Below are 19,383 nucleotides of genomic sequence, written 5' to 3' on the forward strand. Positions count from 1 at the left end.
TATACCTCGATCACTGATAAATGTTTTCAGTATTAGAACACATTAAAAATATTGTGTAAGCATTAATGTAATTTTTGCATAGACACATTGTACGAAAATTATGGAAAAATTATAAAACATTGTAGAAATTTTATTAGCGCATTGATAGATACAGAATTCGGACTTGCGCGGGAAATGAGTTTAAATAATTCATTGTAAACATGACAAGTGTAAAAAATTTCAGATGAAATATAATTACAATAGCCATGAAATATTATAAAAATGTTATACTCACAGTGCAGAAATCCTCGTTATCCTCGTCCTCCTCGTCCACTTTTTTCTCCTCATCTATCTCCTCCTCCTCCTTTCCGTTCTTCTCCTCATCCACCTCGATCCCCCGCAACCTCCCTTAAACACTTCCGACCACCTCCAACCACCTCGGGTCATACCTCGAATACTAATAAATAATTTCAGTATTACAACACGTGGAAAATATTGTCTGAGGATCAATATATTTTTTTCATATACAGGTTTGACTAAGAAGATTATGAGAAAATTATAAGAAATTATAGAAATTTCTCTAGCGCATTGATAGCTACGAAATGTGGGCTTCCGCGAAAAATGGATTGAAATAATTTACTGTAAACATGACAAGTATGAAAAATTTCAAGATGAAATATAATTACAATTGCCATTAAATATCATAAAAATGTTATGCTCACCGTGCACAAATAGTAACATAGCTTTTTCTTATTGGTTGACACGAAAATAGTTGATTACAATTATTTATTTCGTACTATTATAGCATACAAATGGTTAAAAGCTGAAAGCAATCAATAATTATATAGCTAAATTTCAAGTAACACCGAAAAAAGGTCAATAATGAAATCAGATAATGGAGAAAAACTATCTTTCATGTCGGTTCAAAGAGGAAACCGGATTCTTCAAATGCTGCCATATGAAAAATCGGTAAAAGTACATATATTTTTTTTTTTAATCAATCAAATACGATAAGTTCCAAGCGAAACGTTGATTGTCGGCTATTTTTTATAGGGAGATAACTAACGAAGCTTTTTAAAATTTCGAGTGCAGTTCAACTCACATTTGGACAGTACAAGAAAAATTTATTTACCATCAATTGTCGCAAAATGGCGAAGTCATTAGTTGGTCATTGAAGCACCTCGTCGCTGGAATCTCGAATTGGCCGGAAAGATTGAGTGCGTAATTTTTGTCTGAAACGTAAGGACTAAAATTACTTCGAATTGACATATATTTTCATCATCGATGAACTAAGAAACTCATAAAATACGTTAAATCACATTCATATTCGTTCAGAAGAAAAAAATCGTTAAGTTTTACCTTTGAGCTCGACAATTAACACGAGATCACTGCCTTTTGGGTTATTTTGGTACATCGATAATAGAATGGTGCGCGAATTAAAAATAACAAGTTTTAAAACTCGTGGTCGGATGCCTAGTGTAACTGATTTTTCTGCTCGTGCGCTCGCTTACTCGTCGTCAGTGTTTTAACACATAACACAGTTGTAGGGGAGACTGGGATACGATGACTCCCCAAAAAATTCTGGTATTGGCTTCACAGTATACAGAATGAACACCGTCTTTGTGCATGTGACGTAAACCGAATCTGCTCGTAAGATTTTTTCTATATAATACTACAAATCACGTTTACAGATGCATGTAAGTATAACGTATTGTGATTTTATGATAATAAATTTCCACAAAAAATACCACAGAACAACCAGCTAAGTGCTAACAGATCTGATACACTAACCACAGCAATTTTAGCTCTAATTGAACGACGTTATTGTCATCTATTCCTATGTACCTATATAATGCCAAACACTCACCAATTGCAATTTGTTGGTCCTGGTCGCTCGGTTTTTTCCGATTCGAAGTGTTATCTGAAACATGCATTTTGGTTTGATGGTACAAAACATGACGTTTTCAATAATCAAACTTGTAAACTTGAAAATTAGTCCGGAAGGTCAAAAATCACCAGGTCAAGAACCTGGACAGCCAGAATTACGTAGCGCTTGTCCTGGAAGTCGAGTTTCAACAGGTAGTGGACCTGGAGCGCAGAAACTACCGAGCGCTACTCCTGGAACTCGAGTTGCACCACGAAACGGACCCGGAGCGCAGAATCCAGGAGGTAGAGAACCCAGTACTCGAAATCTGCGGAGCGCGATTCTCACACGTCCGCTCTACCGCGCGGTTGTTTCCAGACTGAGGAATTTGGCTAGCTGATCACTATAGATTGAAGACGTCAAGAGAAAAAAAATTTTGACTTTCTGAACATCCGAACATCCAAACTTTGGTTTCGAACTTCAATACTATGTATGATGTATGATGTATGACGTATGATGATAAGATATGATGTATAATGATTTTAGTTCTTACATTTGGGACAAGAAATACGCACTTTACCTTCCTCGCCGATTCCAGACTCAAGTGGCTAGGACCTTTGATGGTCAGCCGTTGTCTAAAGATATATTCTCCAGTTAACGCGTCAGCTCCTAACGCTGCCGTTCTGCGACAGTTGGATGATAAAATTTTTTGCTCGCATCTCCCAGATGTGTATTAAAATCCACTCGAAGTATGAAGAAGTTTCGTTCTTTCTTTTCCTATCAAAAAAAAAAAAAAAAAATTGCCGACAGTCACTTTTTCAGGTCTTTATATCAGGACACTGCGTTGAATACTGTCTCATACACAGAGCATCCATTTCATTTCGATCAAAATTAGCGGATCCGTGATGTATTACAGTTACTGTGCATTTTCTTCCATACGAACAGTTTTCGAAAAGCAATTCCGCTGCTGTACCCAACGTCGATACTTCACTTGCGACTAGCTAAAACAACGTTTCGATTCTATGCCTACGAAAAAACAAGATCGAGAGAGCAAATGAAACTTGTTGCAATCATTTTGAATATTAATGTTATGGAATTCATCGAGCGCGTGTCGAATAGAAACCCATCTCAAAATGAATAATTCTTAAATTTCTATATTATAGCCGTCTCATTGTAGATAATCTAGTTTTCTTTTGGAAAATTATAAAATTTATAGTATGCATCACGTATTAATCGTAAATGGATTATATATATTCATATCGTACATGGACCGCAGAGGTATACATAATATACTTTTTGGTCTCTGTATCGTTATTACATCTGATCTATTATTATTTATGATCTATGCATACATTCTTTTCTCGGGTACCTACACTTCAATTAAATCACTGTATTGCTACGAATTTTGGAAGAATTTCATTCTCATTATTAATTTCTTGGATCGCCTACAAGTCGGTAAGTACACACAGGCTAAGTACTGGCTTGGGCTTACCATTGCGAAGACTGAGTTACTCGGAACGTGAATGCAGCCAGCATCATGTCGAAATGGGTAACTCTCCGATGCTCTGCAATAAGTTCTCAAATCTACCATGGGAACATCTGAGGGAGCGCAAGCGCACGACAATTTTCGGCTTTGCCAATAATATTCGTTCGTTGTGGAACAATATTTTTTTTTAACTCTGATACTAGCGGAAATAATACACTATTTATGCAATTTGATACATTATTATCATAATTATTGATACATTATGTCATTTGTAGTATAATGTATGTGTATGAGTAGAAGTAATACACTAACACACGAACACTTGTATTAGAAATAAGGCATATTGAATAAACTGAAACTCAAACCTTGCAGCTATGAGTTTGTTATTTTATTCATCCACCTCTTTGACACCCCGGTGAAAATTTAATATTTTTCAAGCCGTGGATTTTGGTTCGTTGCTCGGAGAATGACTGTGCGAAATAAAGTCCGCCCGCAAAATTACGTCGAGATACAGAATGGATTGATCGATTACAACATTTTCAAAGATCCGTGAGAAATGGAGTTGAAATATTCAAAGTGCATTTGAAGATAAAATGGGTAAATAGAAAAGGAACGCGGAACAAAAAATGGCTAATTCAAAAATCACACTGGAAGATTATGTATTTGGTCCTCTAAACATGTATCATACAGACAACATACAATATTTTTCTAAATCACTAAACATTTGTATATCACATTAAAGGATAATTTTATCTCTATTACGTGGCTTACATGTGCTGCGTACGTCTGCGTCAATAGTTAGAGCATTAGTGTTTATTATTAATTCAAATTTGTGCAGAATCGCGTAAATATTATCGGAAGTGGCTTAATTTCTTCTGAACTGCTCGCGGCTGCAAATATGCAATCGCACGTATTTACTTTCGTTAATTTTAACATGGAACACTTCTATATATGCACGTATAATTTGACATCATGTCGTAAAAAGTGCCAGGTTGGAAAAAAAATTTTAAAAAAATCATGAGGAATATATAATCGTTACGGAACTAACATGGAAGGTATACCAGGTCGATCTCTCAGATTTGATTTCTTTTGTAATATTTCATAATAGACTGAAAACTAATCGACACTTATTTTTTTTTTTTTTTATCCGGCATTAAACACTTCAAGAGGGTGGTTTCATCCCCCTAAAGTGTTGAGTGGCGGATGAAAAAAAAAAAAAAAATACATGTCTCTCAATTCTATGTCTACTATAACATATATTACAAAAGAATTAAAATCGGAAAGATCGATCTCGGATACCTTCCTTGTAAGATTTTTTTTCTAACTTTGTTTCAAATTATCGTACGTGAGATAATTTCTTTTCTCTTTAAAATCGCGGATTCCCTACTTTTGCACGCCGCAAAGACGATGCAGGCGAAAATGAAAAGAAGATGCCATACCGTCGCGAATGCTTTATATATCCGTATATTTACTTTCGCGATTACATATATCTTATATTCGTATTTGTATAGCATAAGTCTATCTGATCATGGTCCGCATTAGAATCTTTACACAACATATAATAAATTTTCTCACTATTTAGTAATAGTAATAATAACATATCGTCAGATATTCCATTGAAATGTTCAACATGTATATTAAGAATAATAATTCACGACATTTATCTCTTCATATGTTTATATAATTATATATTATACGTGTGTAATATATAATACTTATACATTTACTGTTTAATTATGTTTCTTGCTCGCATTTGTATGCAGGTACTTAACTATATATTTAGGAAAAATCTGTAATTAATACTGACGGTTTTCATGTAACAAATTTGAATGAACAGAACTGAAAATAATCAGCAATTTTACTGCAGCAATTAAAGAAAGCCTTGACATTTTTATCAGCGTCATAGTTTACAAATTTGAAATTATCAGAGATTATAAAGGACTGATAACATATTTTTGTACGTCAAGATTTTTTCAAGAACCTACAAATACGTAAACGTAAATTCGTAGGTATAACGTGTAGCTATAACGACGCAGTGCTAATTGTGTCGGTATTTTGCTTCGTAGTTTATGAAGTACAATAAGTTCACGATAATATTTATGCAGTATATCCTTAAATTTAGTAATTTGTATAATTATACGATATTCTAAAACGCGCCGCTATTCTCTGTATACATTACATAACTTCGTTACATGTTAGTGCCAAGAAATCAACTTTCGAAGATATACCAACTCTCACCGCTCGGTTGTATACCTCAATCTTTTTCATGTCGAAAAATATCGTACTTATTCATTGAGATACTTGTCTCACTTGTAAATTTCCAACTTTGCATCAAACGACAGTAGACGCAATTACGTAACTAAGAGTAATTTTTTTTTTTTCTTTTATCTGAGGCATTCTTCAAATTTGAATATTTATTTTAAAATTGAAACCGTTTCTCATATCCGACGATTGACTTTCATATTAAAGTCCGAAGTAATAGATAAAAAGGCTTTTTGACTCGTAATTCTTTTATTTGTCGAACTTTATCTGGTTGAAAAAAATTATTCACGTAAAGGAGGCCTTTGTACTTATTGAAGCCTAATTGACTAACTTCAGTCACATGTTTGAAACATTTGTTTCAACAAAGTTCCGTTGATTACATAATATTTTATTTTTCAAGCCTCAGAATATCACAGGAGTATAATATAATCATGGCGTTGAACTTTTGCTTGAAATGAACCTCTGTCAATTGGCACGGTTGAATATTTACAAAGTACGGTATAAATAATTTGATGAACGCTTATACCAAATATGGCGGAAGAAATATTTTTTTGATTCGAAGAAATGCTGTTTGATCCATCAAAAAAAAAAAAAAATGGTCAGAACAATGACTCGTATTTATCAAGTGAAACTAAGTATATTTTATTTAAAAACACATTTCTTTCGTCGTATTTGGCAAATTCAACAAACCCGTTCTCAGTGTATACTTAAATATATACAACTTTTATTATACCCGAGAAAAAACGTTTTTCTTCACGTTCTAAAACGGGTTAAGTAAACATTTTGCCACCGCGTATCATGATCCGCGCTCTTATATCTTTATACAACTTAATTCTTATATGCGCTGCGTATATTCAACTTACTATGTATGTTTCTCTTATTGCTTTTCGATGTCATCATTCTTTGACGGTCTTTAATTGAATTTTTCATTTCATTCCAAAGAAAGTTCTACGCTTTAGAATGTCGCGTACAGAAATACATACGTATCCATTCTCGTCATTTAATTATTTATGTTAAATTTTGTCAAGCTTGTTTGGTAAGTTTTCAATGCACCTTCTGCAAACGAATAATATGCATTTATTCACGTAACAGATAAAACAAGAAAAAGCAGCTATACATATCTCATCGTCAGTGTTTCAGTATGTATCTCTATCAGCGACACTGGTCACAATACTGCTTAAATTCTATTTACATTCTAATATGGTATATTATATTTTATGTGTATTACAGTTCACAATAAATAGGCTTGAACTGAAACATGTATGGATATTTACTTTCCTTTATCTCCGTGTGCACAAATTTCAGTAATTTCTTTTCCACTCTTCTTCGCTTAACGATTTTGATTTTCAATTAACCGAAGCGAAATTGGTGGGTCAAATAATAAGTGATATTTCTAATCGTGAATGGATGAATCTGCGTTCGTAATTATACAAATACTGTGTGTATTACTCGATCTAATATTTTTGTCTGTTTTTCTTTTTTCATTTATTTAATTTTTTATATCTTCAATATTTTTGTCAACATCAAATTTACACGCTACTGTATGTTTTGTATGTCGTTAGGACAGTCTATGTTGCACGTCTAAAACGTTTATGTAAATTTCTATATCAAATATAATTATATAATTATAATATGCTTACTCGATTAACATTTATATTATATAATTTTATAGGTATCATAACGTAGGTGTAATTGTGTTATACATCATGGATTATCGGATATAATTGTTTCGGTATAATCGTTATTTCCATCCATGAATCTTGGAGGCAGAAGGGGCGTATGTTGTAAAAAATTATTCACAAATCTCAACGTTTAAAAGGAACACTTGTAGGAGATAAAAAACGACTCCACGATTATCGTGAGTAAAAACAGGGAAAAAAATCATGGCACGATATTCCGAAAGTACCATTGTGTGTTGTAAATCTAATCGGACAATTATTAAAGACGTCGAGAATCAAATTCTGGGGGAAAAAGTCATACAAGTTGTATAAAATATATAGCAAACGTATCGGATTTGTGAGATTTTTTTTTATGCTGTTACACTTTCCAGGTGAGGTGTAAGAAACAGAAAGGAAGATTAACGAATTTTCGAAAGGAAGCAACTCAACCCCCCCCCCCCCCCCCCCCCAAATCGATTTATCGATCAGATTAGCCCGTTTTTTATATTACGCATATTGTGTATAATATATACTGTATACAGCGATTTCGTCGTACAATGTAAAACAAAAAAAAAAGTTGCGCATTGTATAATAATTGTAGAATTGCACGGAGAGCTTTTAGGCTTGCATCCGCCACCGGTGTGGATCAATTTACATTAAGCTGCAAAATGCGACGCCGTGTTCGAAAGCCGATTGGATCGCCGTTGTTTCCATACAAAATGCAGCATCCGCGTACATTGTTGTGACACGTTGTTGTCGCGCACGACTCTCACTCTGAGATCTGAAATTAATATCGACCGATCGATTATCGAAATTATGGTGTACCTACGTACGACGTAAAAGGTAAAACATGAAAGATGCTGCAGTTTCATCTTCGCCGCAACGATTGCAAAATTTTGAAAATGTTGAGTCGTTGTTGAACTGGATTTATTTTATTGGAAACGATAACGTTTTTCAACACTTTTTATTTTATTCTGATACTTAGACTTCCATATTAACGTGCGGTTGAAATCAGATCAAAATTTGGTCTTTGCAAATAAATTTCAGGGTGAATATAGATGCGACCAATCATCGTTTTCACGTAATCAAAAAGTTTGGTTGATCTTATAGCGCGCAGAAAATAATATGTTTTAGCAATGCGCAAGGTAAGGTTTGGCAGCATTCTGTTGCGATTGCGAAATCGGATCCATTTTTAAGTGAAAAAATGATCGTTTGATTGCGATTTATGCTATACGAATTAAGTGCCACATCAAATAACGAAAAAGAAATATGCTGTTGTGAATTGGTGGATTGATTCAGTGGTATTAGACCACGAATTATTTAGATTAACAGACAAATTTCTGGAGCCCTTATTAATAACTGTTCATCTTACTTTCCGTGCGAGAAAGGATTTTTAACGCGTTAAAAAGAATATTTTCTCACCTGAGCACAAATTTTTACAGATTGACGATGCAAAATATTATTTGATAGCGGTAATCAATTAGTAGCTCTCATGATTTGACAAATTTTACTAATCTTTATCCACCGAATAGATTTAGCGAACTGTATGGAGAGATTTGGTTGAACTTCCCAGATCACATTCAATATTTTGACAATACCACGAAAAAAGTATTATTTGATCAATTATTTCATTAATTTTGGTACTTACAAAAACGGAATTGTGTTTCCATATTCTACAAATTGCCTCTAGAAATTAATTTTCTTCAAAAAAGCGAAAAGTTTTCTCTGAGTGTGCCATAAACTTGAACAATTGAAGCCCATTTTTTAAATTTCAAAGCTTAAAATTGCGACGAGACTGTCATATTTAGTCCGTGCAATCATTGGTTATTTTCGAACCCTTTCGTACAAATGAATCAGCTATTTAAAGACAGCTTAACAATAAAGTGTGACATCGAAATTAAAACGACGCGATGAACTCATTTTTCTCATATCCGGAGGTTGAAGATTTAGAAAAACAAAAATAGAAAAAGAACAACAAAATTATAAAAGAAAGACAGAAACCAAAACTATTTACAACGGACATGGTTCGGAGCGAGTTTAACACATAATACCTAAATGTGATCAGTTATCTTACATAAACTCTGCAACAATTTTGAATAAATTTCAATACCACTCGTGCTAATTGCTTTCGAATTATTCCAACCGATATCTGTCTAATTATCTCAGTTAGACAGCTCTCTTAAATTTTTAACGAGCCGAATTATCTTTTCGCCAATCATGCCGAAAAACTTATGTTATATTTTAACAAGTTGTGAAGTAAAAAAAAAAAAAAAAAAAAAAAACACTGTCGCAGCTCTCGCTTAACGAGGCTCTGTGGACTTTGTTAATTAAGTGGAATAATGAGCTCACCTAGAAACCCTGGTTCGAGCTCGGTTGGAGACAACCGCCTGATCCCGCGATACTTGGAGGTTTGAGGCCGAGGTTGTCGACTCGCGTTGAACCCTTTGCTGATGGAGCCGTCCGGATGTATGATTATTATTTTGCGCCTGTGCTTGCAGAGCTTGAGCTTTTACTTGGGCGTGAGCCTTGGCGAGCTGGTTCAAGTACTCTCGAAGATCCGGCTGGCTCGCTAAAATATTTCGACGAGATTGCTGATGACCGTTTCCCGAGTCTGACCACGGCGGTGGCGGCGTGTGGGAACGCGAATTTATAGGGTAATTGTGGCTGAGGTACTCCTCGTAGGATGGCGGGAGTCCCGACTGGTGGGAAAAAAAGCTCGTTATTACGGTGTCCAAGCTCACTTTGGGGAGACAATTGTCGAATCAATGACGGCGGATAATGACAAAATCCCGAAAGACCAAAAAGTCGACTGATCTGAAACCCCAAATTTTTGCGAGGCAAATTTTGAAGCAACTAATTATCAGTGGAACGAAGCTGGGGTTTCAGATAAATTGTTCGGTAAAATAAATTTTTTCCTAAAAATTCATTTTTAACTGAACACTATCTTATATGAAAATGTGTTTTCAGAACAGTCCGCATTATGAATGAACAAAGCGCAGACTGTTAAGATATGGAAAAATCTAAGTTCCGGTATTCTCTTAATTCCATATTTGGTCCTTCGTAATCTTGTCCATTCGCAATAAAATTTTTTGTAGATATTTATTTATACGTTGTTGGGTTCTCAATTTTTATTTTTATTTGCAAACACGTTACGTGTTTATGATCTTTCTACGTTTTTAACTGTCGGTAATTTGACTTTCAGGATTTCGGCCCGTCGAATGTTTTGGTTTTTCACATTTTTGTACCCCACCCAATCTAACAAAACTTTTTGTGAAAATTAATATCTACGTGGAGATTTTTTAATCGTCTCAAAGGCAGTTAACTTTCTATTAAAATTTAGGTTATACACGTTTTTCAACTTTAGCCTCTACGAAATACCTTTCAGGTATTGCTGGATGCTTATTTCTGTGGAATTTAACGTTTCGTTACGGTAAATTTATGAACTTGACCATTATGATCGTTATCGTAAGTACAAATTCGTAAATTACACGCAATATTTTCACTTTCAATAGTCTTACATGCAATTCTACAATATCGCCTCAGAGTCCGATGAAAGGTTCATCAGAACGATTCTTACTAGGGCGATATTCTTCTTTCTTTTGCTAAAACAAGTTCTAAGGGAGGATAAGTACGATTTTTTTTTCACATATCATTTGAACAAGAAAAAAACCAAATTCCTTGAGGGTCCTCTTAGACTTGAATTGAAAATCTGATACTTCGGCAGGACTTTTAATTAGGCAAAACTAACTTGGATCTTGTTTGAGACAAAAAAAAAAAAAAACATTGCCCTGAACTGGAACAGTCTAATCATCGCGCTTTTCTTTTTCTTCTCAAGTCCTTGGAAATTCATTTATACAAAACCCCACAAAACCGTCGGCATTAACAATCTAATTGGCATACAACTTGTTCAAATTCAAACGGACATTTATAAACTTAACTTTGCCTCACGAAAGTACTTCAACGGGCGCTAAAACTCTGAACAATTCCTACCCTCCTCAAAGTGAGTGTAACACGCGACTTGTTGTTAGAAGAAGTGAAGTTTTGCTTACTCGAATCGATTGGAAAGTACGCAATTCAGAATATAATCGGTACGATCAATTCTCGAACTCGTGTTTAGGGTGTTGATTGATGAAAAAAAAAACGTCTAGCTCTCCGGTCAATCTTAGGCGTACGGATGATTTCATTTCTACGATAAAATTCTCGACTGTTCGATCCGATCGACGGATTATAAGGTTAAAACAGAACGACATATTCGGTAACGAGATGAAGGTCAAGACGAGCAAGAACGCAAAAGGACGAAAAAAAATTAAAAAAGAATCGAATACACCTAGTTATACGATTTTCATTTCTTTGAAAAATCGAAAATTCTATTATTTATAAGATGTAGCTTGTATATTACATCGCGTGTATGCCGTGTAGAAGTATAAGCGTAGCCTGAAGGCAAACCGCGAATGAAATACATATATGTATGTGAAGCACTGAGCATATAGATTCATACACATATAGGTTTGTGTATATATATATATATATATATATATATATATATATATATATATATATATACACCAAGCCAGAATCTTCCCCGTTCAGTGAAATGAAATTTTCTCTCTCAACCCCGGCGATGTAATGTAACCGAATTGAATCTGACCGCCCATTTTTGTCCTCGTCCTGTACACAAGATCCGGGGACAGCAATAAGGGACCCCAGCCGTCGCTGCGTGGCAAAAAAAAATAAAATAAAATAAAATAAATATATATATATATAAAAGAGTAAAAGAAAAGAAGAAGAAAAGGTGGAGCGATAAAAGAAAAAGAGAGGCGAGTGGGTGGGTGAGAAAGATAAAAATAAAAAAAAAGAAAATGTTGAAAAGAAAACGGAGAAGAGATATTTCCTTTTTAGTCTGACATATCCTCAGGGCATTTCTGCCCTTCGTAAGTGTCCCTACGCGTTATAATATTCCAACAGATATATTCCCGTATAGCCATTAAGTGACGCTGTTCTTATACGAGCTTCGTGTATAATTTGATATATGTATACGTGTACATATATACATATATATATACACATGCATACGTATATGTATTATATGTATATTTATTTTATATTCGGAACAGGTATATATGTATAGGTATGTATTTTACAGAGGGTGAAAACGATTCGAGAGGCATTTTACGCGCCTATCGGGCATTCCCTACAGAGTCAGTCGATGTGTTTAACCCTTCAAATCATCTTCCATTTCATTCTCGTTTCTTTTTCTTTCTTTTTTTTTACATTTTTCATACCATTCATTTTTCCAATTCCAAGGTCAGAAACAAAGTTGTTTCGTTCGTGGATTTCAGATTCATTTCAGATCGGTTCTTTGTGTAGGACTTTTTAGACTTGAGGAAGATATGAATAAAGTAACTGTTCGAAACGTTTTGTGGGAGGGATTATAAAATTTTTCGTTAAATAACAATAGTTTTGTGCTGTTATCAAATTGAAAAAGAAATTAAATTTTGTCTTGTTTAATTTAATATCGGTTTCGAGAAATATGATTCAGTTTGGTGGTACATTTTAGAATTGGTTATACCGACGTAGATGCTTGTACGGTTTTTCGATTCGGTAATGATTTATGATAAACAGTGTTTGGGAAAAGCATTGATTATGAAAATTGAATTGTTCCAGAATATACTTTTGAATGAAACATAATATATTAAAGGTTAAAAATTTTCATTGTGGTTTTACCACCGGATAATGTTCTTTATACGATTCATCAGAAGTTTCTTGCAATCAGTTTTGAAAAAAAAAAAAGTAATTCAATTCCACCATTGAGAATAGTTACTGATAACCTTGAAAAACGAATGTTTATTCGAAGCATTGAAAAAAGTTGCGAACAATCGACAGTTGGTGAAAAAAATGCGAGTGTGTTTGACAGGTTTGAAAAACAGACGTGGAGAGAATGGAGATTGGCGAAGAATACGCTATGTACACAATTATACGCACTTTTACGTTTGCTTTTCGTGTCTGCATGTCATGTGTTTTCGTTTTACCCTATTTCTTTTTTTCCGAGGATCAAGTATACGTTGTAAGAGTTGAATAAATCGCGTTATGGTTTTTTTTTCTCCTTCAGACGATTTCGGAATTCAAACTGACTTTGTATACTTTCTCTTACACCCTTGGTACGAAAATGTAAAGAAATCCAGAAAGAAAAAATGCCGAACTTTTAGAATTATAAGTTACAATTTCTGTCGCCACGATCGAAATAAAGTGAGCAAAATGTATTACAAGCTATTTCAATTGGCTGATGGTTCAAATTTTAAAGAAAAGCTTTGAAATTTTAGTCATTTTAATTTATCGTTGACATAGAAAATTGCGTTAGTCGAAATTTTTTCGTTAGAATAATAGAAAGTCAGTGTATGATGATTGATGACAAGAAAGAAAGAAAAATTTATTATACCGTTGGTTGTAAATTGAACAAAATATGTCATCTACATTTGCGTTGAATATTCAGTTTGATATCTCAACAAAAATATTTCTCCAGACCTGTACAAACACCGCGTTAATGACGAAATAACATAAAATAAATTAGCTTTCAGTAGCGAGGTTGCGAGATCAGAAATAGCGTGATTCAAGATTGGGTGTGAATTCTAATGAGGGAAAAACTGCAGGGTGAAGCACTACGAAATAACTGTAGAACTCGAGAAAAACTTCGGATACGTGTGTTGAGGAAGTTGGTTGGACGAAAATCGATACTTTTTATTAATTTTATCACTACATAGTCATAACGTCGTATAAATATCGAATAATTATAATCGTGATCCAAAAAGATCTGTTCAAAAATACTGTCATTGTAAGCGAAAAATTTCCTTGAGATATCGATGCTTCATTTCAAACAGCATCAAAACGGTTAATAATGTAGTGAACTTTTTCGTTTTCACTCTACGATTTGTCATTTTAATCGGAAGACTATTCGCCACATATTAACTGGAATACGTTTTTTTTACTTATGATTATGACTAATAAATAACAGAATAGAATTGAGTGCTGAAAAAAAAGAAATTGTGTTCCAGTGACTTGATTAAAATTAACCACCGCAAAGGGATGTCGATCAAATCTATTAGATTTTTAAACAATTCGAAACGATTCGAAATAAAGCATCGGTATTGAATCCTGCAGTTGTTTTCCAATTCCGGTATATTCTATTTTTGGATTTTAAGGATCTTCGTATCTTACGATTATAATAATCTGAAGAATATTCGATGTTGTATCATCTTGTAATAAAATTGATAAAAATTGAAGTGTCTATCAATTTTTGGCCAGTCAAACTTCTTAAGGAGGTGCTTTGGTCCATTTCGACGTTCATGCATATATTCTAAATATCGCAGTTCGCGTATCTCAAACGCGAAAAAAAACTCAACAGCTCCATTCTATACGCAATTCTGACCAAAAACACTCAAATACATTTTCATATGACGTAGAAAAAAAAAGCTGGCAAAAAAAAGCTACGAAATCGTAATAGTAAATTCGTTGCATTCATGCGATTTTTTTAATGCTGCGTTAAGTGAAAATATATTTGAATGTTTTTGTTCAGGGTTGTTAAGTTCTTTTTTGCGTTCGAGATACGTGAACTTCGATAATTGAAGATATATACGAGACGGCCGAAATCGACAAGGGCACCTCCTTAAGGCCAAATAGGATGGGCATAGTTTTTATTTTACAGACCCGCAGAATTCGCCGATTTTCGTGAAGATAAACGCAAGATGGGTTCAGCTTATCTCTTAATCCCGGAGTGAACCGAGTGGAATAAAATAAAAATTTCTTTGGCAACGTGGTTTATTATCGAGCTAATGAATCAAGTTCAAGCGCAGAATTAACTTTCCCCGTTTTTGGTTCCTGTCTCGTTTGATCATTTGTAGAATAAAAATCTACACCATCGAAATACTTGACAGCATTTTTCGATAGTTTTCAACTTTTCATGTATAACCTGACATCGTAGTTCAGTCTTCGTTGGATAGTTATCCTGTTTTGTCAATTGACACGGTGCAGATGATTTGACGAAATTATTAAAATTAAAGACAAATTTATAATTGGGTTCTACAAAATTTTGAAAAATGCGGATTCGAATCAATTTTGAGAAATCCTCAATCCGACCAAATCAAAGCAATGAATTATCTTGAATATAATGAGTTCTTGCTATGATTTCATAGGTATATTTAATTTGCATAAAAATTTCACGTATCAGTCGCGTTATAGGATGAAACATTACATGTTTTTTAGACATTATACATACAAATTTAAAAACTGGCAAAAAAAAAATAAGAAAAATAAAAAAAAATACAACAGAGGTATAATTTATTAGCGAATCAGTCACATTTACTCAGCAACGTTTTTTTCCTCCAACTACGGAACTTTGTAATAATGGAAAAAACAATTAATTCACACAGTGCGAAGAAAATTCGTTAACGAAATATGATTTCGTTGGAAGTAAAAAATGTTGGGCATCTTTTCGTAATCATTTATGTGTTTAATATACTTTCTGAAATCAAATTGTACGATAATGTATATTTAAGTTGCGTGTCTAATAGAACAATTAATAATCATCGCATAATGAGACAAAATTTCCCATGCGTATAAAAGCTGTACACTCGGAAAAGAGTTTATTTACTGTTAACAAACATATATTAGGACATGTCGACAATCAATGTTTTGTTATTTTTTAAAAATTTCAGTTGAATCAAGCAATGATCGATAGAAATTTGTTAACAGTTAACAAGTCGTATTCGGCGTAACTAAAATCTGATAATAATAACGAAACATTTATTTCGCCACAGTCAAATACACACTAGCGCTCAAAAGTATCTCAACAATATGAAATTCGTTATTATTTCGATCCATAATTCTTCTCGTTTTTCTTTGTTTCAACGTTATTTTTCAACTAACGAGAGTTAAATTTCTGCAATTATGTAGAACATCGAGTATCTTTCAATAAAAAATATCATTGATTCTTGTATTTTATATTGTTGTATCCAATGAACCCAATTACTATCTTTGTAAAAATACTTCCGAGCGCAACCGTACGTTTGTCAAAAGTAAGTAAACTCTTTTCTCGGATGCAGGGGTGGATTTCTACCTTCTTCCTTCTCTCCCCTCTCTTGATTAACGAATCGATTAAATTTCAAAACCACACTGACCTGCCACATTGCGACGTCGTAAGTAGGCGGCGGTGACGTCATCGAGGGAATTGCGTAAACTGGCTGTGAGTGATTATTCTGTCCGTTGGTTTGATTATTGGCCGACAATGAGCTGAGATTGGCAGTTCTGTTTGGGGATCCATTGATGCTGGCGTACAAAGCCTCGGGAATAACATCCTCGCGGATTCCAGCGCCGACGATGCTTGAACCTGAGTCTGAAAACGTTTTGTTCCGACCTGAGATAAACCGACGAATCCACCCTCCGTAGAACCTCAGCGTTCTTTATTTTCCCTCCGTTCGGAGGAAAGAGATCGACGCTACCCGATTCTTTCAGCGACAATTTATCACGCATTGTTGCAGACAACAACTCTCACGCAACATTCGATCGAATCTAATTCCGAAGTCGACATAGAAAGAAACCTGTCGTAACTACACGGGGGAAAATGAGGGAAGGAAAATTTACCAGAACAAAAGTTGGATTACGATGAAAATAGAGAAGATTTGGAAAGACGGAGAAAAAATCAATCACTCCTAACGATGAGAACAATTTTTAAATTATACGATTTTTTTCTTTTTTTCTTTTTTTCACCATTATACAAAAAACGAAAACTGGGTCATTTCACTTTCACGAACATTGTTACCAGATGTCAGTTTTTATATCCATCTGATAATATGTGTGAATATAGATATGATATATATTATTAATTGACTGGTTGAATGAAAAGTTTGAAAAAATTCAGGGTACTGCTGCAGAGTTGGGACAATTGCATGACAATGTTTGAACAAAATCGAAAATGGTGAGGGTCAGACGTTGTTCGGATTCGTATGGAATTCCTCGTATCCAGTTACATATATCTTTGCGGTCCTGAACCGTGATTAATATGTAAGAAAACATGTTCAGTATGCAGAGAGCACGTAACAACGTGTCCCAAAGCGAGAGGATAGTAATTAATTACTTTCCGGCACGTGTAGAAGAGAGATGAAAAAAAAAACAAAAAAAAAAAACAAAGGTGAAAAATAAAATTGAAACGTGCGCTGGAAGTTTGAAAATCATATGACGCCTGGTTTTTAGAATATTTTAACTTCTGTTTCGACTATGAACGGAAAGTTTTTCCTATTTATCATCGCGTTATACTGATTAAATTGATGGTCATAAAAAAATGATCAATATGAACATTACATGCAACGTGATGTATATAAAGAGCCAGCTTCATCCGAATGGGAAAATCTAAAATTGTTAGAAATAATTTTTTTTACTGCAATTGAAGGATCACCTAGAAGAAAAAAAAGGTTTCAAAAAATCCTCAGCAATGTGATTTGGGCCAATGATGCACGGAATAACATCCTTGTTATGTGATAAACATGATTTTGAGCAAATTCAAACATCATGAGTTATGTGATATAAAATAATGTAATCTTAAGAAAGGTTTTATAATTTAAACATTCAAAATGATTAGACTCTGGCGTCTCAATCCGATGCTAATGTATATGGGATTATTTTACTCGCTAACCAGATCCCCACAAATTGTCTTGAAAGTTATTCAAGAAATTCTAAGTTACAGTATAATTATAACCCGCGAATGTAATTGTTAACGAACTTTTGTTACACCATACAAAGACGAATTCATTTTTATTGACTACGAATGTAACCATCTGTAAGAAACAAATTTCAGTTGATCTCCGGAAATCTTTTTCGCGAAGAAAGTAGGTTGGAAAACCCTCAGAATTGATAAAAAAAAAAAAAACATGTCCCAGAGTTCAATAATTCTGATCGTCTTAATTTTAAAACTGTTTCCCGACGCGTTGATGTCATAGCTTGTGTTATTCGAATATATTGAGGTTCATCAATATTAACCCCAGAACGGTAACGTGGGGTTAAAAAACATCCAAATCTCATTTAAATTCTCTGCCGAAGAGAACAGCTTTCGTTTTTGTAACCCTTTCTAACTGACGTTTAACTAATTTTTTGGAACTCGTGCAAAAAGTTTTTTCGTCCACGTGTTTGGTCATTAAAAAACGAAGAAAATGAGATCCTATAGGACCCTTAACTATACGATGTACCCGAGAGATGGAACTCACGAAATTGGGATGTTTTTTACCCACAGTTATCGGAATAAACAAAAAAAAAAAAAAAATAACGTTACAGTTCTACGGTTAAACAGACGAAAAGTTATTTAATTTGTGTTCACAATTGCTGGCGCAAATAACGCCGCTGAAGATTTATCAAGCGGTTTCTTCTCTTCTCCTAACTTGTATTTAAGACGATACCACGGCCCATTCATCCCTAAACCGTTCCCCACGGTGAAACTTGTACAAGAATAGATATACATGTTAAATCCCTGAGGTTTAAGCGCAACAGCTCAGCCACTCGGCCCTAATTGCAATGGCGGCTAATCGAGCCAGGGTTGAATTACCTATGTAAGTATAGTGGGAGTCCGGTCTCTCAGCGCTTCGAGTTCTCCTCGACGAGTTCAGCCGTTTTCCCTGTTTCGCGTTGTGCTTTTTCGTCCTCCATTGCTGATCGCCGACCGAACTCGTCCCTCCGCTCTCACTTCCGGGCCCCGATGCTGGGCCCTGTTGTCCCTCTTCGCCCCGATTCTTCCACTTCGGGACGCTCGTCGATGTCTTCGGAGCCTGCAGACTCGTCCCGCACGATTTACTTGGGATCATGTTCCCGTTTCGACCTTTTGGCAGCTCCTGCAACGCCACTCCGCAACCGCAGATTGGAACACTTTCATTCGGCATTATTGAAGCGGTGAAAATCTAAAACGTGAAAAAGGGATTTTCATTTTTCCTCGACAAATTACACGCTGGTTAAAAATCGTGATGAGATAAGAATTGACCGTGAAATTTTTCGTGAGAGATCATTTTAAGGGGTTTTGGGCAGAGTTATTTTGTATAAGAAGAAAAAATGTTCTTTATAAACTTGGCGGATCAATAAAACTGGAACATACTTATAGATTC

The 19,383-nt window shown here is 34.6% G+C and overlaps 1 protein-coding gene and 1 long non-coding RNA gene across 3 annotated transcripts in view; both read right to left on the reverse strand.

The window, feature by feature from the left end:
* Nucleotides 1–294: 294 nt before the first annotated feature.
* Nucleotides 295–1,438, reverse strand: LOC124297200 (uncharacterized). Its single transcript, XR_006906546.1, has 3 exons — nucleotides 1,339–1,438; nucleotides 1,112–1,211; nucleotides 295–436 (listed from the first exon to the last, which is right to left on the reverse strand). It is a non-coding gene; the product is annotated as an uncharacterized LOC124297200 (long non-coding RNA).
* Nucleotides 1,439–3,971: 2,533 nt separating this feature from the next.
* LOC124297878 (uncharacterized) overlaps nucleotides 3,972–19,383 on the reverse strand; it is a 34,740-nt gene continuing 19,328 nt past the window's right edge. For both annotated transcript variants that reach the window (XM_046749221.1, XM_046749224.1), the window contains exons 2-5: nucleotides 18,834–19,182; nucleotides 16,420–16,634; nucleotides 9,599–9,948; nucleotides 3,972–8,030 (exon numbers count right to left, since the gene is read on the reverse strand). In XM_046749221.1, coding sequence (XP_046605177.1) covers nucleotides 7,901–8,030; nucleotides 9,599–9,948; nucleotides 16,420–16,634; nucleotides 18,834–19,164 — 1,026 coding nt within the window. In that variant the 5' untranslated portion in view covers nucleotides 19,165–19,182 and the 3' untranslated portion in view covers nucleotides 3,972–7,900. The remainder of the gene's footprint in view (nucleotides 8,031–9,598; nucleotides 9,949–16,419; nucleotides 16,635–18,833; nucleotides 19,183–19,383) is intronic.

Source organism: Neodiprion virginianus, chromosome 2 (assembly GCF_021901495.1).
Source record: "Neodiprion virginianus isolate iyNeoVirg1 chromosome 2, iyNeoVirg1.1, whole genome shotgun sequence".
Taxonomy (NCBI): domain Eukaryota; kingdom Metazoa; phylum Arthropoda; class Insecta; order Hymenoptera; family Diprionidae; genus Neodiprion; species Neodiprion virginianus.